The sequence below is a fragment of the Aythya fuligula genome, chromosome 12, assembly GCF_009819795.1.
Source record: "Aythya fuligula isolate bAytFul2 chromosome 12, bAytFul2.pri, whole genome shotgun sequence".
NCBI classification, from domain to species: Eukaryota; Metazoa; Chordata; class Aves; order Anseriformes; family Anatidae; genus Aythya; species Aythya fuligula.
The window spans coordinates 7,334,616-7,358,402 of record NC_045570.1 but is presented as its reverse complement, the minus strand read 5'-3'; the positions used below and the strand labels follow the sequence as shown (position 1 = coordinate 7,358,402).

The 23,787-nt window shown below is 42.7% G+C and overlaps 1 protein-coding gene across 2 annotated transcripts in view; it reads right to left on the bottom strand.

The window, feature by feature from the left end:
* The window catches only part of NFATC3 (nuclear factor of activated T cells 3), a 66,101-nt gene extending 47,002 nt beyond the window's left edge, over positions 1-19,099 (bottom strand). For both annotated transcript variants that reach the window (XM_032195417.1, XM_032195418.1), the window contains exons 1-2: positions 18,913-19,099; positions 2,891-4,022 (exon numbers count right to left, since the gene is read on the bottom strand). In XM_032195417.1, coding sequence (XP_032051308.1) covers positions 2,891-4,022; positions 18,913-19,012 — 1,232 coding nt within the window. In that variant the 5' untranslated portion in view covers positions 19,013-19,099. The remainder of the gene's footprint in view (positions 1-2,890; positions 4,023-18,912) is intronic.
* Positions 19,100-23,787: the final 4,688 nt, after the last annotated feature.

Genomic DNA, 23,787 nt, shown 5'->3' with positions numbered 1-23,787 from the left:
ATTTCTCTGGATTCATTAATGGTGTGCAAACATTACAGCAATAGCCTGGCTTATTAAAAATCTAAGAGGTTCAAAGTTCTCTTGCTTGTCTCACTAAGTGGGTACTTATCTTCAAAGTCAGCGACTTGCAAATATTTTCACTTTAAAGTTTTGCTAACACAGCACAACTGGTGTTATTTCTATGTAACAAAAAACAGATGGATAACTACGTAACAGAGTAAGTCTGTCTATAGTCCACTCACATTAAAAGGTTTATTCTTCTTAAAATTAAAGACTGAGATCCCAATTGTTATGCTAAAAATAGAACAATTCTGTTCCTCTCTGCTCCACAGACTTCCAAGAGAAAGACTCAGACAAGAGAACTAACTATTGCAAGTGTTCTAACACCTGCCACTATATTTACATTACTTTTTTCCCCGAAAAAGAAGGTTAACATAGTCAGCAATCTTAGCTTTCAGTGGAAACTGCCAGATAGTCACAGGTAAAATACTCTCAAGTTGCCATTAAGCATCCACCACTAAAGAGATTCCTGAACTGCACATGCATGTGTCACAGCCCATTTGTTCACCACCACTGCAACCAAGATACTGCCTGGTATCCCATCGCTTTGCGGTGCTCCAGACTGAACTTGTGCCACGGCATTATGAAGGAAACTGTCATAAACTGTTATAAAGTAGTTCTTAATCAGAACTAATTAACTACAGAGCACCATATCTGTGGATGTTAACACTAAATGTTGCTCAGCTCCTATGAGATGTACTTTTAGTGAAAAATCCCCATCCTGAGTATTAAATTGAGTATTAAATTACATTATAATCTTTTCTCATTAATAGTTTCTGGGTTGTCCATGCAATGTTTTCATTTTCCTGGATCAACCTAAATTAAAAAAAAAAAAGCCTTATAAAACTTAATCTAAGATGTCTAACTGTAGGCATTGTAATAGAGAACATCAGTTTCTGTGAAACAATTTACTTATGCATCACTTCAAAACACTACCTGCTACTTGTCTTTCTAAAACAGCAGCTTTGTACTTGAGGCAGCTGGCTGGAATCTACACAAGAAAACTTTAGAAGGGATCAGTCTTGATGAGCTTCCCAGTATGACATGATTTCAAAAATATTTACTAAATACCTACTAAATGGGAATTCCACAAAGTTTCAATGACTTAAGGATGCGCTTAAGATAACTCACATGAGCATACTAACCCTTTTCAGATGGTGCCTCGCCATGAGCAAGTGGATCACATTTAGATATTTGCATATGAATAGGCTCTAGGAAGAAACACTTTCTCTGGTATTCTCCTGGACTACTACCTATAGCCTATACTGACATAGGCTATCCTGAAGCATCTATGTTGCTCTTCAGACAGGTAATACAGAATTTGAGAAGGAATGAAGGAAAAAAATAATCAAATTCATAAAAGAAATCTGAAACTACTTTATACGAGAACCTAGAAATAGGTTTGAAAGATTCACTGGGAAAAAAAGTATTGTCAGTGAATGAAATTCAAGCTCTTAACAGTAGACATGAAAAAAATAATAAAACCCAGCATCTTCATTAAACAATGGGGCATCAAATGGCAAGGTCAGATCTACTATCTCTATCATAAGATCCCAATAAGAAAGGGATTTTCTAAGTGGAGGGGATGGAAACATGAAATACACAGAAAGTCAATTCTTATCCTTCTTCCTAACGGAACCTAAAGAAAACAAAAAAAAGGTGTCTTAAACAAGAGTAAGAATGTAATAAATAAAATGACCAAATAACTTCATTGATAAATATACTGAAAAATGACCAATTTCATCTACAATTGAAAGAGTGCTATTCTGCCAAGGTACTGGTCAATCAAATATTACGTAGGGACATTCTGCAATTTATGATATATTTTATAATTTATATTATGATATAATGCTATATATAGTGCATATATAATATGTGATTAATATATAAATTGCAATTAGTATCCAACCTGAGGTGCTTGCTTTTGGTTACTGCTATAAACTACTTCAACAAATAGTGGATCTCCCTACATTTAATTTTTCTTCCTAAAGGGTAAGAGTGAACTTAGCTTCCCTACTTCCTAAGTAGCAAATTCAAAATACTATACAATAGAATTAAATACTGGAGTATACCAAAGATGCCTGATCTCACAGTACCTCTGGAACAAGCTACAAATGCTAAGTAGTTTGACTTTTCATACAGGATATAGCTGCTAATGCAACCATTTCCACTAATTCAATAGTCAGGCTACATTTTGGGCAGCTAATGTATCATTTTATTCAGTTTACTTGTGAATAGATGTAGTCTTTACCACTTTCTGCATGTGTACCTGTTTTATATTTTTGAGAAATGTCAGCGTTTAAATAATTTCTGATATTCTGTATCAAGTCATCAGCTCTTGATTTTGCTCCCCCCTGACTAAGAGAGCAATTCCTTCATCCACCACACCAATTCCTTCATCCACAACGCCCTTGTAGAGCAAATCTTAAGCACTGCCTCTGTAGAATGACACTACTTTAATTAGTTATTTTAAAATCAAGGCAGACTAGTAGGGGAACACCAACATTCACACCCACAGTGTGCTTTTATACAGATAATTTCTTTATGGATATTAACATAACATAACTTTCTTAGAAAATGTCTACACAGAACTGGTCAAGCAAAGTCAGTGCCTATGTTACAGCGCATCTACTGTATTTTTAAAAGGAGAAGCAGATGGGTATTTGGAGTCTCAACTTGCTTTTTTTTTCAGTTATATTGTTTACCCGTCCACAAGTTTTCTTTAAATAGTCTTAACGCATCACAGAAATATTAGTGCATTAGTATGTGTACACAGGATGCACAGGAGTGAAGCCTTCTGAAGGACTTAAGAGATTTGCTTACCACTTACCGAAATATAGGAGTATGACCAGGCTTTGGTTTGTTCCAAGTAAAGTGCGAAGGAACAGAAAGAAATTGGTCTCCGGGCAAGTCTTTTTTCAAGGTGTGTTGAGATCCAGAGCAGTCATCTACTGCAGTTTCCAGGGATGATGATAAGTTACCCTGTTCTTCAGGACAGATATCGATTTTTCCAGATAAAGTGGCAGTCTGATCCTCTGAGGTCTTTCTTGTTTTAAGAGGAATATCAGTCTCTGTACAACACTGAAATGGTGAAAGGCCGGAGTTAAGACCTTGTACATTATGGATGGAAGTGTTCAGCCATGTGTCTTCTGTTATGCTTCCTCTGGGAGAATGACCAGGTGATGGAGTTGGAGAATGGTGAGGAGAGAGAGAACCAGCATAGCAAATCTCAGCACTGGAGTGTCGTCGTTTCCCACAGGGGGATGTAGGTCTTGATGAGGGCCTTGATGTTGGTCTAGGGCTTAGCCAATTTTCATCTGTAATGCTAGTTCTAGGAGAATGACAGGGAGACTGTCGAGGTGACAAGGCATGCCCAAATCCATATGGCTGTTGCCAAGATTCATCACTGGGACCTCTTGGAGAACCACCAGGAGATGCCAAAGGAGAGCCAAGGGTAAATCGAGCAGCTGCTTCATTTAACTCTGAGTCTACATCATCATAAACATGGGAAATGGATTCGCAAGAGGAAGCATCTGAAAACCAACTTCTGGAGGAAATGCTGCTGGCAGGGCTTGGGCTAAGGGATGATTCCCTGTATGATGGCTCAAGAGGAAGATAGAGATGGTCCCTTGAAGGCCTTTCCATATACTCATTTTCTGTGCCATTTGTGTGCAATTCATCTTCATTGGCTTCAATCCCCTGATGACAGTTAGGTGAAATTGATGTAATTTGAATACTAGGGCACTCAAAGGGTTTGGGTCCACCTAGTGGACTATATTTGGATTCTGGTACCTCACAAGTTCCTTCATAGTTCTTGTGACTCTGAAGTCTTGTAGGTGGTGACAGAGGAGAGGAGTGAGACTGCAGTCCATGGCGAGGAATACAAATTGGCTGATTTACAGACGATGATGGTTGGTCTACATTGAAGATGTATATGGATGCACAGTCATCTGACTCAAGATCTGAAAACAAAATAAATAAAGGAAGAAGAAAAAAGAGGAACAGAGTCAGAGTGCAATACTTGAAAAACGTCACAAGATCTTTTTTTGAAAACAGGACGTGTCCGGGAAACATCCTAGACATTTCTTATTATACTAGGCACACAAAGTAAAGCTCATTATTTCAGATCCCCTTTACTTATTTATAGATAGATATGACTACAGCTTAAGTTTTCTTTCATAAATCTAGTTTTCAACCAGATTCTAGTTTATCCACATCTTCAGTGGTTTAAAATGTAATACACACAGAACACGGGTTTAAAATATTGAAAGCATTTAAGACAAAATGCTCAACTCAAACTTCCTCTTCCATGAATTAATTATGAATTGAATGTAGTTATAGTCCATTAAATATTTAATCTTTTTATATGAATATGAACAAACACAACACTTTCTGCAATCCCACTAGTCAATACTTATAAGCCCGGGAGTATCATATGCACAGTATTTATCTCCTTTAACATTGGAAAGCATCTTACAGTGTCTCAAACTCCAATGAAGATGACAAACAACCCAAAGCATTTAATCAAAAGAGGCCTAACAAGGAACATTATTAAAGATATTAGGAAGAATCTTATTCCAAAGGCCTTTTTGGTTGCTTAGAAAACTCTCAAGTGCCCATCCCACAGAACAGCATTTTTTCAAATTGAGTCTCGCAAAGTTTGAGCGCAAGCTGTTCAGCATAAAAAAGGCAAAGTATTCCCAGATCTCACAAACTTATCCCAAACACAGGAAATATTCCAAAGAAAAACAAGCAATCACGAGGGAGTGCAAGTCCAGTTAACAAAATCAGCAGCTTTGTCCCACAGAACCAATGCAGATATTCTTGCCCTGTTTCTCAGCACAGGATTAAGCACTCCTACAATATATTTGTCCTTGAAATAAGTAGAAAACACATCTTTTTTCTTAATTTGTAATCGCTACGTTTCCACTCACTTCCCTAGTAAAAAGGATCCTTCCCTCTAAAATCATACAAAGCGTGAAGGAGACCCTCAAGTTGTTCACCACTCTATCATCTCCTAGAAGATGAATTCAACGTACTTGGATTATTCCCACTTGATACTGAAACTAGTCTGAAAAATCTGTTAACAATATTGTCTCTATAGGATGAGTTATTTGTTTTAATGCTGAATCACTTGGAAAGCTTTTCACCCATTAAAATTGTGCAGTTTCTAGTGTTGCTTTTATTTATTTTTTTCCAGTAGTAGGGGACACTATTAGGCAGAAACCTATATATTTCCACAAAAAAAAAAAAAAAAAAAACCTGCTCCTTTATTAAATGTAATGATAAGACACCATGTTCATCTGACTATTTTCTGTAAATGCAAATCAGATGTTTTTGTTTTGTTTTTTAGTGCTGGGTAGAATATTAACACTTTACCAACTTTTTCAGATTTTAAGATTCATTAAAAGTTATTAGGCAAAAGACCCTTTCAACAGACTCTTTTTACACACTCAGCAGAAGTCACTTATCATTCAAAAATATATATTAACTCTAGCAGATGTTTCAGTACTATCCCTCAATTTGCTGCCTTTGCTGCCCTGAAATGAAGATGGTTTTAAAATAAATTTATTCTGTCTCACAATCAAATAAAAATACCCAGACAGGAAGCCATGTATTTTAGGCCCTTCCACGATGGAAAAAAAAAATAGGATGTTAATCAAGTCATTCAGCTTCATTAATAGCAATCATCTTAATATTAACTAAAAGCCATTATTCAGAAACAAAACAAAACAGAACAGCATCTCCTCAGAGACGAGAAGGAAGCATCTTCAAGTGGAGACAAAGCATACTGTTACCAAGGAACAGACTACACAGACAATGATCCTCACATTAAGAGGTGCAAAAAGGAATTTAAGACTAATACTAAATAGTTTTACATGCATTGTGTGATTTTATATGTAACATTACATTTATATATGGGCGTTCACCTGCTATCCCTCCCCAGCAGCGTGCATGCGTGTACTCAAAACACAGGCAGCTGGAAACCTGCAGTCAGAACATGTTAGCCTCTAATGAATGCCAAATCCCACAAGCGCACTTAAGACTGTGGAAACAATATATTTTGAAGTCTAAGTCACGCAAGCCAATTTCAGACATGATCAATAAACCAAACTAAGATTTATCTTAGTTTGTGCCTGTTCTCCACCCCTCACTTTATAATCATGTGTTAAAATAATCTGCTAGTTACTCATACAAAGAACAACATTAAATATTAGGACTGTCTCATTAATTCTACTATGTTAGTTACCAACAATTTTGTCATATTAAGAACTGTATAAAGAATTTGATCTGCAAGAGCCCTCTAACTAAATAGATGGAATTAGTAAGCATACAAAGATGAATACAACTTCACTGAAAGAAAGGAGGGGAAAAAAAAAAAACCCTGACAATCCTTAAGATGGAAAGGAGTGAGAATAGCTGAAAGAAATCCAACAGAGGACTTCAAGAGATCAGAGAGTAAACAAGCTCACGGGAGTATCACAAAAGGCAAGTACAAGGCAAAAAGGAGTTATGCAAAAATCCATGGCAAGGGATGGAGTTATGGAAATCAGATAACTGAATGGGAGAGCTATTACATCCAAGTAATCCTTGTAAGGGAGCAAAAGATGTTGTAATAAAGGAGTAAAGACGGCTTAGGCCTTTGCTGACCTTAAAATATGTGCTGGAACCATTGAAGAAACAGAAACTAGGTCAGATTACTGAGGTAGAGCAGAAAAGCCACCACAAGCACATGGAGGCAAGATGCTCAGTAGGACATAGCAAAACACAAGGACAGAGAAAAGCACTGCCATCCACATCCAAATCCTGCCACAATCCTGAAATGGTAGACTGTAAATGCTTCTTCAGTAAAGGCAAGCAAGGAAATTAACAAAATTAATAACAATGCAGAGTAAAGAAAACTGGCCCGAGTAAAAGGTTAAAAAGCAGTGAAGAATTACAGATCAATCAAGTTAACTAACTTCAGTTATAGGAAGTAATTTGCTCCTGTAAGCATTTAAAGACCAAGAAACAAAACAAGAAGTCAACGTTTGTTAAGAACAAAACCACATCAGACACATTTTGTTGTACAACCGAGGAAGGCCTTTTGGATTGGTAGCACACAGAGAAGCTCAGCTTTGCTTTAGCTTACTACAACACCACACACTACCATGCATGGCGGAGGCAGCGAGTCTCTAGAAATAAGCAAAGCCCTCTTCCCCTCCCCGATGAGATGGTGTTTACTAGTGGGCTCACAAAAGGCAGCGCACACCCTGTATTCCTAACATGCCCGTCAGCTACACGGAGGTGCAGCCTGCCACTGGTGTCTCCCTCGTGTGTCTGTGCCTCAAGGACAGCCAGGCGCTCCAGCACTTGGAGCACACGTTTGCTACTGCCTGGAAGCGCACGAGCCCACAGCAGCTCACTGGCAGCACCGAAACACTGGCTGGTCTGTGACTGAGCTGCCAGCTACACTTCAACGTAACAATATTCCTCAGTTAGCTCAAAGAACACCCAGAACAACCATTTCTAAAGCACATTTTGCTCGCTGCCTGACGTATCACACTGCTATTCCGGACCAGCAATGCTTCCCACCAGTTGTTCTCAGCGATGAACTGGCACAGGCGTATGTGCAGCTGTGCAGCGAGCCCCATTTCTCCACAGAAGGAAGGTCAATTACTATCAAATGTCTGAACATAAGCCCTGTGCCAAATATATCCAAACAGCGGTATTAGTCTAGGTTTGTAAGCCCATAAACAAACAGGTTCAGACAATAAGAGTTGTTATAAGGTACTAAGAAAGTGCAACATGACCTAGGTCTTACAAAAATACTACTGTGAAAACAGGATCAGTAATAAAGTCCTTTAAATAGCATAAGGAAGGACTCGAGCATTGCCACAGACATCATGTGTGCTCTAACACGAGTCATACAATCTGCCTCCATTCCCCAACTTTAAGAAGAGAAGGACACCCTCCTCTGTTTTTCAGGTCTGTCACAAGTCACCTTTATCTCTTTCCAAATTTGATGATATTAAAAGAATGCCACAGAAGTATCTGTTAACACAAACAAAAAAACATCAGTAGCTCCACTTTTTAATTTCATTATCCTACTCAGTTGCAGCAATTCATATACCTCTTGGGGAGAAAAACGAGTCCAAAGCTTCACAGCAAACCAAACCCACTCAACAGCCCCAATTTGCTTTTTGTGCACTTAAAGACAACCCATCAGCGTTCATGGTGGCGCACTACTCCACTAAAGCTCTATAATTGGACATTTAACTCCAGATTTCCATTGCATCCTGCACATTCTCCAGAGACAATTCATGTCTTCCAACAAGCTTAAATGTCAGATCTAGCAGGGAACTTCAAAACAAACAACCCAAAAAAGCCCTGAAGAACAGCCACGTATTAGTTTATGAGGAGTCTAACTGACTAGCAGGCCACCAAAAATGGTAATAAAAAGGGTAAATTGTGAAAGCAATTACGGCAGCAATGGGGAGCAGGGGGAAAACACCCCTTTGTAGTCCAAGTTTACAAACACACAAAACATCAGTGCAAGTTCAAGCTTCCAGGAAAGGTTAATTTACTCCACCACCATTTGATGGAGGAGTACCCCATGTTCAATGATGTTGTGCTCTCTTTCATGGTCATATCTGATTACCCAGAAAGGAGAAAAATAAATTTTACTTCTCGTGTATGCTGCTAGATATAGGCAGCTCTGTTGTGCCCACCAGAATTTCACTCATCTTCTCGTCTTAAGCAAGGATCCTGAAAATGTGCATGAAAAACACTCTTTCACAGTGGCAGCTCGTCAATGAATCTTTTTCCGAGTCCTAGTCTAGATGAGAATTAATTATCCTCAGTAGAATCGCAGAGCAGTAACGAAGCTGCTCTAGCTTAAGCAAGAGAATAATACAGCCTATCAAGTGTTTACAACTGACATTTCACAGAAAAAGACCAGACTGGCTCGCAGGGTGTAACTACATGTTATGTTTTTTTCTGCAGTAACTACCCTCCCACGCACACTCACACGTATACAAAGCAGGAGGGGAAACAAGAAGAGTCGTATTTTTAACCCGGATGATTTTAGTAATCTGATTTACAGTGCAGCTACGTAAACTTTAGGACGTGGGGAGAAGCAAGCAGCCAGGACTGGAAGTGCAGGTGGTGTCACTCCCAAATAAAAACGTAACGTGCAACTGAAGCCTTCGGCCGTCGCCTGGTACACATTTCAAGTAGAAGGGCTGTCCATGGAGCAATCACGCTTCACCATGAAGTAACAGAATTCAGTTCCAAATAGGGAAGTAACAGTCATGAAACTTTATTGGGCACGTAAGAAAAACAGACTAAATAAACATGAAAATCAAGTGTATCTACTTAAGCCACAAGCACGTTTCCAAAAATTATGTACTTCAGTTGTGGCAAATGGAGTTAATCTCAGCTGAGAAAGCTTCCTCCTTGTTTTTAAAATCCAAGTTCTCATAATCTTTCATTGCAGAATGCTTTGAGAGATGCTGGCTAGACTGATGTACAAAGCAGGCAAAAAAATCCAGTTAGTAACAGTAAGTTTCAACAAGAATTAGTCACTCTATGTTCGGTTACAAGAACAGCGAAGAGCAACCGGAAGCACTAGGCAGTGTTTATACCTGGGCCTTCTCAAGCTCTCCTGGTATTTCGGGTTGATTGTGCAGCAGGCTTTCAAATGAGAACTTTTTGGAGCTTATGGTTCAGTATCTGTTCTCTTCTGGGGACAATGGACTCCATGAAGGGTTCTCCAGCTACTTGAAGTTCTGGTTAGTGCTTGACCTACCCAGTGAAATTGTCACCCCTCTGCCGCATGTCTGCACGATGACCAGCTCCCACCACCCCAGGTGTTTTGACAGCACTCTGCTGTCCCAGGGACACGTCCAGGAGCACAGTCTGCCTCTGTCCTGAAATAAGCACTGCACAGAAGCCGAGTTACCAAAACCAGAGTGCTTAAGTAGGGCCAAAGCAAAACAAACCAAAAGAGTAAACAGGTGCGTACAAGAAAATGGGTATCTTAGTTTGTAGGACAGCACAGTGACCCGGGCTGTGATCTTTGTGGAAGTGCATAGAAAAAAATGCAATAAGCAAAGACAAAAAGTTTGTGTGGGGAGAGGTTAAGTCCTACAGCAAGACGAGGGAAGACAAATGGGAGCCTGCCTCCTTCTGATTATCAACCAGAGCACAGTGCTGGCTGAGACCTGGTGCTGACAGCATCTGAGCAAACCAGTTTGGGAACCCCTCACACCTCAGCAAAGCTACCCCTTACTTCAGCTGCTGTCCTGCAATACAACAGAGTAAAGCCTGCTGTGCCGCAGCAGTCGGTCCTACCACATAGGTACTTTAAATCTTTAATATTACAGCTTTTCATCAATACATTTTCTAATACAGCTGGAGTGTAGACTTCACATGTACAGAACTCAAAGGCTCTGTATGTTAAGGGACTGAGATGAGCCAGAATGAGAAGTGCTCGCATCAGTGAAGAGTTATCACCCCCCCACCCCCTCTAAGTTCACTTTGCTAACTGACTGACACAGTAAGTGTCACGGGCAGAGACAGGCATGGAACCCAAAAGGAGACACCAAAGCACAGCTAGAAAGCTAGTTTTTCACCAATTTTCAGAATGATCCCCCAAAATACAAGCATGCCTCACGACTGTGTCACGTGCAAACCCTGAAACTTCCCATCTCTTCACAGAGTCCTCAGTAACTTGTATTTATTCCAGCAGGCACCTAATCAGCTTAAAATCAAATCTTCCCCCAGCCAGCAGAAATGCTAACCCCTTTGAAAGGTACTGCTATCTGCTGCTCTGAAGCCTAGACCCGACCATTCACACTGATGAAATACACAAACTCTGACCTAAATTAAAGTAGCTACATGCAAAACACAGAACGTTGACAAATTTTCTTAGCGGTTCCCTGCATTATACCACACGTTCTCTTGTGGCCTTGTCACTTGAGTACACTTATCCCAAGTGACACCACTAAAACCTTTTGTAATCAGGCTGTTACTCTAGCTCCTTTGTGTCCTTGATTTAGGGAACAGCTACTAGAAAGCATTTATATAAGGTATGGATGAATCCTTATCAATTACTGTAGACATTATCACCACCCTTTATCCAACACCAAAAGCAGTAAACCACTGTCACTCCCAGTTAATAAAAGCACCCTGGCTTCATTACCAGCTTGAGATCCTGGATATGTAGTGGGTTTTCAGTTTGGATATGAAGACACAAGAAGTTTGTAAAACAAGTTTAGTTACAAGGTAACGCTTTATTCCCTCTCTAGCATGGTACAAATACTGCTTATCAGTGAAATTTCTGTTTACGTGGCCTTCCAATTTGTCTGTTTAACCAAACCAATGTAAAACAATTCAGAAAAAAAAAATCACAGCGTTGGCTCCTAAGAAAGAAAGGTAGCAATCACTGAAACACAAAGACTCTTGCTAAGGGGTGAATTGAGAGATAGTTGCCTCCTGCAATCCTGAATAAGCTCATCTATAAAAAAATTAAAAAAAATCTAGGTTTGAAAGAACCTAAAAGCAAGTCCAGAGAGGAACACTTACAGGATTTTGAGTATAACTTCCTCCACCAACCCATTAAAAAAATAAACAGAAAGCCCTACTCCATCTAGTAATATTTTGCTATATTAAAAATATTTATCATTTTCAGAAGTGATGAATAACCTCCAAAAAGCAGCCTGAGAAGCCATTTTAAACAAACAATTGCTATTAAACTAAATATTAATATGAATAATTTCACTCTGTAGTTCTGAGGGTGATGTATTAGCCATAGGTACCTGCTCATGTTTCTACCTATGAATGTCTTTCTGCATGCTCAAATGAAGTATTTGTTTCTGCTTTTAAAAACCACAACACAACAAAAAAGCACACACACCAAACCAAACCGAAATGAGATTCCCATTTTTATGGCCATGTTGTTGGAAGATCACTGGTTGTGTTCCCATCATTGCACTCAGGTTCCCAGAAAGCTGATTCTTCTCCCGTTCCCCCAGGTATACAGAAACAAAGCCTGGCCCTCTCAACAAAACCCGCCAAAAATAACTCGTATCACACCTATCGCCCTTTGTCTGACAAGCAGCCATAAGCATTCAGTGTCAGGGAGACATTTAATCAGAAGAGCCACGTAAACGATTAAGTTCAGCTGTTCAGTCAACTCGAGAGACGTGCAGCCGGCAGCACAGACAGAAAGCCTTCTTACCGATCAGCTCTGCCGTTCTTCAGCTTTGAACTCATCTTCCCTGAAAGACTTTGAACAGCTCGGCACATTTTTGCACGACCTCGCTGCCAGCGTTTCGCCGCCGTACTTAGAGACGGCTGTGCTGGAGGCAGAACCGAACAGCGGCTCATTAATGGGCTTGCTCCTGCTTCGCGATTTTACTTGGCCTTGCTGATCACTTCACTCCTCTTGAATTCCACTGTCATCTGAACCCCCACGGCATGCCTGGACAAATGCAAGGACGGGGATGTTGTTTTACGGGCTGGGCTGCCTGCCAGCTCTGCTCCACGCACTTCCCTGGCCCACTAGGGCAGCTTTAGGCAACAACTCCTGTAGTTACGTTATTGCTGTGAACGGCCAAACTGCTGCTTGCGATTGACCCGGGCCCAATCTGCTCTTATTTCTCACTCATTCAACAGCAACAATACTAAATTTGCAGTTGTAGGGCACAAGGAAAAGGAAAATGTCATGTTTTCAGCAGAGGACTACTTTTTGCTTTCAGTAAAGAAACGATTTATTTCCAATTTTCGTATATCTGTAAGATAAAAGAATCAGCACAAACACTTTCCGTACCCAGCCCACCTCCCACACCCCGGCTCTCAGCACGTGTTCAGATTTACACCATCAGATTGGAGGGAGGGGAACAGAAAGTGGCACATCAGGATGAATACATACACGAAGTAAGTGACATTTGGTCAAACTGGGGATCTTTTCCAAATGGCTGCATGAGCACCTCTTGATGCTTTACACAGTGGGCCAAGAACCAGACACCAAATCATGAAAGTTATGAGATTAGATCAGGTGCAACTACCACAGCACATAACAGAACTTTTTTTGGCTTTTGCCAAATGGCCTCTTCCTGGTCAAGCTTTACCCAAAGAGGCAAGACTTCATTTTGCTAGCATAATATGAAAAACCACAACACATTTGAACATTACCATCTTAATCTGCGTTACTCTCAATGGCCAGGCAACACTGAATTTGGTGACACCAGCTTTGACTTTAATTCCTATCTCCCTCTGGTTCTTCCTCAGGCTCCCGACATTACCTTCAAGCCGTGCGGCTCTTGTCACAGACCCTCTATTTTTGGTCAGATGCAGCTGTTTGGTTTTCCCCCTGCCCTCCACCAGCAGATTATATAACCACAGCCTCTGCCTGATTTGCATCGTGTCCCTGCGCATCAGCCTTTTGCATGCACACAACAGCACTCACCAGCTTGTGAAATAAAATAGTGGCAGCAATTAAACTTCCCCACAAGCAGCAGTTCCTACTGCAATACATTTGGTGCTCTGTCTATCATAAATAAAAAAGTATTTTTTGTTTTAAAGTGTCATTTATTTCTAGTGGAGGAAAAAAAAAAAAAAAAGAAACAGACTTGAACAACTTGTTCATTCATCCCTTTCTTGCACCAGCTGAACCAGGCCTTCCTCTACACAAGTTCTCTTGCACAGAGCAGACACCTACAGAGCAGCACGGACAGCTGTATTTATACGGGTGGCTCAAACTATTCACATAAGCCTCAGAGATACCATCTTGTGCAAAGACTCGCTCTCCTACCCATTTACGCAAACAAATGAACCTAAACAGAGTAAGATGACTTCAGGCAAGCAATACAGGTGTGCAAGCTGATCTCTTAAAAAGCCTTCAGAAGGCTACGTCCCACAGGCTGCCCCTTCCCAGCTAAGGTGAGGGATCTGTAGCACTCTGGGATCAGAAGCAAGGGGCCACAGGCAGGATTTCCACCTTCAGCAGCCCTCCCTCAGCCCCCACCTGCAGTGCACAATGACTTGCCAGCGTTCAGCCCTGCATCTTCCACCCAGCCCAGTTTTGAGACTTTCTTTCCTACCACAATGTGACTTTCTTAGCACTACCCACCCTAACCATTACCTTAGGGAAAAGAACAAGAAGTTCAAGTGCACTGCAGGCTTCTATAAACATTTTAGCCTGGTTTCTACTCTCTAACAGCAGCCCCTGACAGCAAAGATGTCACAAATACACATTTAAGAAGTGAAAAATGTTTTAGATATTAATGATCAAAGCAAAGCTATGAAGACTAGTATTACGGTGCTGTTTCAGTACAAGTCATCTGCTGTAAGATTTTTTAGTACATAACTGAATTAAATGACAGACAGAGTGCCAACTTTTGCTGCAGAGATCTCTGCCTAGCTGCTGAGGAAAGTTCAGACATCGCACCTGAGCACTCAGCACACCAGCAGCGAGCACCTGCTGAGCAGCCCAAGAAGCTCCAGGATGCTCGTAGGGAAAGAAGGGCAAACAGGGAAGGCTTTGAAAGGAAGTAGCAGGTATTGCTTTGTCAGTCACAATTGCCAAACGAGCATTTCATTCTTGGTATTCAGAAACAGCTTTGAACCAGTACACTACTGGCTCTAAGCTACAGGGAAAAGAAAAGAAAAAAAGTAGAACAAAAGCATACAAGTTTCCAAATAAACTAAAAAGCCAAATCCAGATAAACCAGAGCAGGGCTCCAGCTCACAAAGACATTCTGAACTGTCACTAAATCCATCACCAAACTGGGATATCAAAACCAAACAAACCCAAGCAAGCAAAACCAATAACCCACAACTATTTTTTTTTTCAGGATGTAAGAGAGATTGTGGGAAATAATGCACCAGTAACAAGATAACTGCACAGCATTAGCTAACCAAATATTAAGTCACAGAAAATATGGAGAACCCTTTCTCAGTTTATTTCGTAGCTTCCAAAAAACAGCTATTATGGACAAAAACTCCAAGGAAGATAGCTTTCATTCTCATAGTAAAAACGTATCAGTACTTTTAAAATATTTGTATTTGGGGAAATCAAACAAAAAACAACCAAGGATGACTACATACATTGAAAGCTAAAAGGTATTATGGAATTGTCTTCCTCCACTTCATAATTCAACAGCAAAAAGTTGGGGGTTAGGGTGGGCATATTGTTCTGCTCTCCTGGGTAACAAACCCTTTCGCTTTCGGAAGACTTCTGCAGAAATAACAGGCCCATTTTTGACAGGATTCAGAACAGAAGCATCAACAACTCAGCTGTCACAATTTCCTAAGCAATTAAATAATTCATCTGCTGGATATTGACAGTCTCTAAGTCAGTCCTCATTTCACGTATTGAATAAATAATAATCTGGGATGTTACAGAACTTCACCAGATCTGGAATTCCCAGCTCAGTACCACATACTCTAAGTTCTTCAAAGGACCTTCCCTTGTAAAAACACCTTTTTTGATAACAGAAGATAAACCTTGAAAATAAAAAATCAGCTGAAGAAACAAATCATAGCAACTTGTACTTGCTCCCTTCTGCAGTCTGGCATTTTTCAATGCCAGACTGCAATTTTTACTATACCTCAACCTCAACAGGGTTTGTAACAGCAGCACCTAGCCCATTATGCAGTTTACTTGATTAATGCCTTATCAATTCTAAATTCAAACTTCCCAAGCTTACAGTTAATAGTATTGCAAAACTGAGCGGTAGAAGGGGTGGGGGCATCAGAAAAAACAGTATTCAAATTCTACTAGTCGAGTGTTACATATTCAAATCTCAAAAATCTCTAATTAAAAAGACCAAACGTGGTGGCACCTCAAATATGTTGACCAACAAAGGCAGTTACATGGCAACCTCTTTTACTGGAGTTCACAGGACCAACAATACCGTAATCCAAATGCCTACTTCAGCAAAGGCAACTGATACTGGGTGGCCAGATGCAGTCAGATGCTGCCCCAACTAACAAAATAGTTTTGCAAGGAAGAGCACAACAAAGGGCCTTGGTTCACCTCAGGGCACTGGAGGCCTGCAGTGTTTTGTCAGCAGATGAAGCTGACCTGCACCTAGAGCCCAGAACCACCTGCTCTGAGCGCTGAACACTGCAAGATAAAAGCGATCTCGGGGACAAGGACACTGAAACACCAGGGGAGGTTTGGCAGAAGGTGCTCAGTGCCTGAACACCGCTTATAAGTATCTGAAGCACTTCTGAACCCAAGCAAATGCTCATGTCAGGACACGAGGTATATGAAGTGGGCAATCCCCCTGATTTTAACCAAAGAACACAGCAGACTGCAGTACTAGGCCACAGCCTCTCAAGTGCCTTAGAGCCATCTTTCATGCATTCCCCTCAGCAGCAAGAGCTACAATTTTCAGATCTAGCGCACAAGCTCCACTGCAGAACGGTGGTCTCAGTCTCTGCCACTGAGCACAAAGCTAAGCCCTTTAGTTCCAGCATCCTGCAAGCCCCCGAGAGTGTTTTATGCGCTAGCTCAGAATACAGCCTGGTTTAATTTCTCATATTGACCTTTCATGTCACAAAAAACAGCAACTGCAGCCTGGGTCTAGCATTTTCTCAATCATTCTCAATCACTCAGAAGTAATAATTAAAAACAAAACTAAACAAAAAAACAAAAAAAAAAAACAAAAAAAAAAAAAAATGAATGAATAGGTCATATTTTTTGATTTTGGTTAAAAAGTCACAAATTAAGATATATAATTATTTATGTACCCATATGGAAGAATTAAATCCTCACAATACTGCAGTAGTCTCAGCATAAAAGAAAGCATTAACTTAGATTTTCGTGCTATTTGCACCAGAACTTAGTACCAGACACTTCTTTCACGAGGATGCCGATCCCAAACACCTCGGGAGATGAGCATGAGGCACAAGAACTTTCCAAGTGTTCATAATCACAGAAAACTTGGCAATTTAAGTATTATTTATTTCAAATTAAGCACCTTCCCCTGTCACCTACACACTTTATTATCACTACATGTTAGGAGAAAAAAAACCTTACCCTTACTTTGCTGCACAACTGACAATATCATTGAAGCGAGTGACATGGGATTATGAAACACGTGCTTTAAGGAGATGCAACAACTTCTGTTCGACTAATATACTTGGACAAGGGGGAAAGGGAAAGTATACGACTTCCAACTAGGGTCCTCTCTTACGAGGAATCTAGCTCTGGATCTACAGGCAGAACTGACAGCTAAGCTGTGGCAATGCCAAGAGGCAGAGGCCTTTTTGTAACCCCTCCGCCTCAGGACCACGTCTGGGGCACAGACCAGCCACCCCCAGCACGTCACCAAGCTGTCAAGTTTCTGAGTTGGGGACGCAGATCAGAGAATCCCAGAATGGCTGAGGCTGGAAGGGACCTCTGGAGATCATCTGGTCCAACCCCCTGCCAAGCATTTCTCACTGAAAGCCACAGCAAACGAATCTGTTCGTCGTCTGAATATCGCATTTTCAAATTTGCCTTAAAAACAGTTGTAAATTATCAAGCATGGAAGTTTCGCTCTCTTTGTAAAGTAATATCTGAGCCACTGGTTAAGGAATGCTACCAAAATACAAGTACTATAAAAGCGTCCAGTTTTCTGTACTCGTTTTCTCATTCTCATCTACCATTGACCGAGTAACTGAGTAACATAGTTTAGATTATTAGTTTAACATGAAAAGAAAAGCAAACAGAAATTGGGACGTCACCATTATTTTTGTTGTAATTTATTAACACTCCCCATTGTTTCCCGTTTGACTTGAACGCATCCTGTTCATCGGGTGCTACAACGCGTTTGTTTTGGCTAGCAGAACTCAGGCCCCCTTCCCAAAAGCACCATCTGCTTTTTACTATTCCTGTCTACTCCACCAAGCTGGAAAATAAGGGAGGAAAATCCCCCCCTTTGTTGGAGCAATCTGTAAGCTAAAACTCCGCATCAAAAAAGTTGGAGGCTGGGGTTGTTTTTTTTAGCAACTACTCCCCAGTGTTCACGCTGGACTCTATACAGAGCGTATCGATGAATTTTTTTCCTGATCAACTTCTGCAGACCAGCAAGTGAGCGCACACAACAACATGGCTGCACCATCTCGCCCGGCTCCAGCTGCGTTTCAGACCTATCTTGCCATCTCACCGGGCAGGCTCGGGACGGCGCGTTACCAGCCAGCCCTTATTTCAAGTAGGTCACAAAAGAGGCGCAGAGCCGGCCAAGTCCAGCGCAGCCACACGCCGCACAGCTGGCTCTCCTTCATCCCCTGCACGACAACTTGGGGGGAATTCGCGTGCTGGGCGCTGCTCGAGGAAACGAGAGGGGTTTTTAAAGGGCTTCCAGGCTGCAGGGGCGCCCCACAGCCGGGCAGCAGTGCCACCAAACCCTGCAGGGGGGTCCCTGGGCCCCAAACCCCGCACCTCAGCACGCCCCCACATCGCGATCTGGGCTCCCCGGGCGGCGCAGGGCGAAGTTTTGGGGTTTATTTGTGTGAGTCTTTTAAAACTTTTTTTTTTTTTTTTTTTTTTTTTTTGCTTTTTCTCCAAGAAACCGGCGGCGGCGCCCCCTCGGCCTCCCGCCGGCGAGGGGCGGGGAGCGGCGCCGTGAGGCGGCTGCGGCCCCTCAGGGCGGGCGGGACGGCGCCGCTCCCCCCACACCCCCCGCTACTCCCCAAAACCCCCCCCAAACCCCCGGTTCCCCCCCAAATCCCCTCGATACCCCCCTAAGCGCCCCCACAGCACCCCCGCTGCCCCCCTCGTTGCTCCCCCGGCCTCGCCGTGAGGAGAACGCGACCCCCCCGCCCGTCCCGTCACGGTCCCGTCCCGGGGTCCCCTCCCGGCCCCGCGGCGCGCACCTGCAGGCCCCAGCGGCGGCCCGGGGCCGGGCTGCCCGTCCTCGCCGAAGATGAGCCTGAAGTCGAACTCGTCGCTGGCGCCGCAGTTTGCCGTAGTCATGGGGTTGGCCGGCGGGGCGAAGCGAAGCGAGACCCCCCCGGCAACCCCGGGCCGGGCTGCGCTGGGCCGCCGCCGCCGCTCAGGGCCGCCTCATAGCAGCGGGCGGCGCCGCGGGCTGAGGGACGGCGGCGGGCGGCGGGGCGGGGGGGGCTCCGGCTGTCAATCAGCGCGGGGAGCGCCTGCTATTGGCCGCGCCCGGGGAAGCCCCGCCTCCCTCCGGCTGGGACACGCCCCTCTGTTAGGAGTCGCACCCCCCTCCTCCCTCAGCGCTCGGGTTCTGTCTCGCGCGGGGTTTGGGCCCGTGACGCCGCGCGGCCCCGCCCGGCCGCGGGGGCTGCTGGGGGATGTAGTTCGCAGGGAGGCACCGCCCAAGGGGAGCGCGTAAAGGGGCGGGGCGGGGCGCGCCACGTGGCGGCGCGGGAGCGCGCCCGGCGGGCACGGGACTGGGGCGCGCCGCGAGGGAGGGGGCGAGGGGAGCCGGGGCTGGGGGGGTGCTCCTGGGGCAGGCTGTAGGTTTGGGGGTTAGTGCCTTGTGGGTCGGATTGCTCAGTGCATCTGTAGCTGAGGGTATCGCTGTGCACAGGGCTGAGCGCGTTGCTGCTCGCATCAATGCAGATGTGCAGGTGTGGCGGCCCCACCCGTGTCTGCAGCCAGGTGCGCCTGTAGGTCAGCAAAGGTGATGAGAACAGAGCTTGGTGCCGGTGTAGGGTCCTGGGTCCAGGTGAATTGTGAGGGCCCAGTTAATGCCATCTGTCTGCACGCTCGTAAAGAAGCTCAGTAATCTGTGCTGAAGAAGCCCTGCCTAAACAAAAAGCCCCTTTCTGGTGTTACAGATTTGGTGGAAGCAGAAAGCATCGTGCTTAAAAATAAAACTGAAAAACCTCTGCAGGCCTTGGCAAGGGAGGAGCCCGTCTAACTGAGGATGGGCCGCTCCATGTAGCACAGAGTACAAAGCTGCTGGGGGTTTGCCTTTCCCTTAATCCTCTAATGCACCATCCCTTCTGCTGTCGCTTCCCATGCACCATGAGCTGTTTCTGTATGTAAAACCCATGAGCAACTGCAGCTATTGCTCCTCCAGTGCTTAAACTGAAGGCTGATGCTCCTGCTAGGGGAGCCCACTCCCTCTCCTAAAGGAAGCCCAAACCTTTACGAGCCCTTGGTTTGTTGCCTCTTTTATACCTCTAAATCCAAGGTCATGGAGCAAGACAAGCTGGAAAAGAATGTGTAATTGGATTAACCAAGGCTTAAAAAAAGCCCTCGTGCCTTCATTCTTGAATGAAAACAGGTCTTTGAGAAATGTTTCATGATAACAGATAATTTTTGACTTAAAACTTTGGGATAATCTTTCTGATTCTCAAAGCAGATAAATTATAATTCATCTTATTGTTAAATAATGGTTGTGTCAGGTTACAGCAGGTGGAGTAACTGTAGTACTTTCCTGTTCTGCTACACCAGCACGTTATTCATTATGCATGTCCCTGGAGTAAAATACAACCAAATTTGTTTTTGCATAAGGGGGTACGTGAGCACAACAAGCATTTGATCCCGGTTCTTTGATAAGATGCTCAGAGTATAATTCTAATCAGCAGGCTAACCTAAAAATGTACACTAGTGTTCCTTTCCTCTGACTGTAAAACGAATCTTTTCTCCACTGTTTGAGACAGATACTCAGAAAGCTATGATACCTGCGGGTCATTGGGGAGTGGGGAGTGGTTCCAGTCCTACTTACAGCTGTTGGTAAAAAGGAGAAAAGACCATATATCCTGAAATAAAATAGAGCAATCGGTTATCTCGTGGCCATCTAGCCAACAGAAAGGATTTACAGAATTTGTAGGAAGTAAGGCAGTAACCTTCATAAGGCTTTTTCCTTCAAAATCAGGTATATCCAACTCTTTGAATTCAGAATTACTGTTTCTTGCCAGTGATACCCTCCTTCCTTTGTCTTTTCTTCACCATATTTCTTCACTCTACTTTCTTTGTCCTGCTGCACCAAAATCCACGTCCTTTCTGCGCTGAATTTGTAAAAAGAAAAACCCCTTCAACCCCCTTCCACGGAGCTGAGGAGTAATTGGGGCGTGACGGAGAGCGAGTTGGCAGAGGCCCTCAAAAGAGTGACGTGGGTTTACATCAATTTCCAGGGACTTAGGTCAACCTCTGCGCTTGAGGTCCGCAGCGTGGATGGCTGATTTGGCATTAGCTTGCTACCACTGCCTGCTGAACCAGCGGTGGTAACGAGGGCAGCGTTATTTCGCTTGTGTTTTTGTGAGGGGGTGCTTTTGTTTATTCATCTAATATCTGTAGGTGGTTTCTGTCCTTGCTGCTTTTAGGCTGTGTTATTGCATCCAGATGGGGATACACCTTGATCTGGTCAGAAGCTGGAGTAACTGCGTGTGCCTCGAGAAGGAAAGAACACGCTTCCTGTGGTATTTGAATCCTTTCCAAACTGGGGCTATTTTCTAGGCGTGTTGTGACTCTCGGCTCCAAAAACCTGAGGGCTGCGTTGTGCCGTGTTTTATTTTCCACACATCATCCTATGCTGGATAGCAAGGAATTCTGGAGCTGCAGCCACATCCCAAGATCTGTATTTGTCTTGGAGAAACAGGGATTCCTCCCCCCCTTCCTACGGGCAGCAAATCAAACCCAGCTGTGCAATTGTAGCCAGAATAGGCTTTGGAAGAAGCATGGTCAGGCATTCGTTCTGCATGATTCAATAAACCAAACAGACTCGAATTAAGAATATAATGCACAAGGTTGTATTTCAGATGCTTGATCTCGTTCCCTTTCGTGGTTGAATCTGGACCTGTTTAGAAGCCACACACACCAGCGTGGCATAGAAAGGGCAGATGAGAAAGCACAGAGAAAGACTTCTGGAATCAGCAGATAGTGTTCTTTGGCTGCGTCGACGGTTATGCTTTTTACAGCTACTATTGAAAAAAAGCATGAGTGCAGAAAGATTTTTTTTTTTTTTTTACTGTTGCAAATATATCCGTAGACACTTGCACTCATTTGCAAATGGCATAAAAACAAAATATCACAGCTTTTATTTCTCTCACTGCTAACAAGTCAAATCAATTTTTTAAGTATGCAGAACTGTGTTACGTAGGAGACGGATACTATTTCAGCATAGAGGCAGTGTTTGGGGAAGTTAAATTCAGCAGTCATATAGAAAAGGGGCTTGCATTCTGCACACAAGGTCATAGGTTATTTATATTTAATATGTGACATCTGGCATTTAAATAATTTCCTTGGCTAATTACCAGTGCCTGGGTGAAATGTGAAACTTCTGCCATTGGGGAATTAAAAGGAAAACAAAAACAAAAGTAGATTGCAGAGCGCTGGAAAGTTTTGTAGGAAAATTAGAAGTTGTCCTAATTCAGGCATCAGAATACATGGTAAGAGAAAATGGAGTAAAAGGGAGTAATTTGACTGAACTTTGATAAATTTTAAGATTTCTGGGAAAATTTGCAGCCATCCTTTTCAGACTCACCATGCCATGACTGTTGATTTGCAACACTCCTCTCTAGATTTCATGCTCAGCATTTGATCAATGGGGCATTTGTAATAACAAGATCACAAAGTGAAAAAAAAAAAGGTTGCCTACAAGGTGTGTGTTGACAAAAACACACCTACATAAAAATTTAATGAGGTCATAGAGTCTCATTTAACCATTTTACAGGTTTCCCCGGGAAGTTTCACCGCTCCCGTAAACTTCCTGCAGCCTTATTAGTACATTTCAGTAGATTTTTCTTCAATATGTATTTTACTTTAAACAATCAATTCTTTGCTTTATTGTTTGTTTAACACTCTGCCACGTAAAGCAGACATTACTTCATGAAGTTTGTTGCTGCTTTATATTTCCATAGTTTTACACAGCGGGGTTGAATCCCCCCATTTGGAAGTTACCATCACACACTAAAAAGAGCAGAGGGTCTGGAAACCTGGCACCTAGTTGCATTGCTCTCTCCGCAGAACTTCCATTTGTAGCATTTTGCTCTCAGATCATCAAGTGAAAGCCAAATAAAATTATCAGCTGCGTTATTACTTACTGGTATCAACATATAAGGACACTCCAGGCACAGGTATTTGCTTCCGAAGAGATTGCTTTTATAGATACCTTAGAGTCTTATTACAAAGCCTGCAGTGGTTTGTTGGTGAAATCAGATGACAACTGAGATTGCTACCGGAACAAGAGCAAACTCCTTTAATGCACAGTGATGTTTGCATAAGATAAATATTTGTGGAAACTCGAATGAGGTTTCATAAAAGCTCTTAGGCTTGATACAAAGTCTAAGGGGGCATTTTAATTACTTTTGCATATTTTAACTTTCATTTTTGAAGGTTTGCTAGCCTGCAGAAAGTCCTCTCGCTAAGGTAAGGACTGGGACATAGAAAACGTGTTCAGTTCCAAGCTTCCAGTTTCTTAGAGGCTAACTTTTAGACTTTCCCAAAGGGCATAATTAATTTGCTCATTATGTAGTCATCTAAAACACTGCTGTTGGTTCCCTCTAAGGTGATGATAATGCAGATTTTGTTGTCTCTTTTTTTTACTTAGATAGCACATGCCTCTTCATAAGGACTCCAAAGTTTGGAATATTTCTTAAACATTGCTTGAGCAACCAAGCAGCCTAACTGGGTGATTTGGGCTGGTATTTCTCTTTGTGCTGGAAAAGGAGAAGCATCACACGACTATCACAGGAAAATGGAACCCGTCTCTGAGCCTCTTGCTAGTTCTCTAGGACCTCTACAGAATAAGATAATCCTATGATATGGCTCTG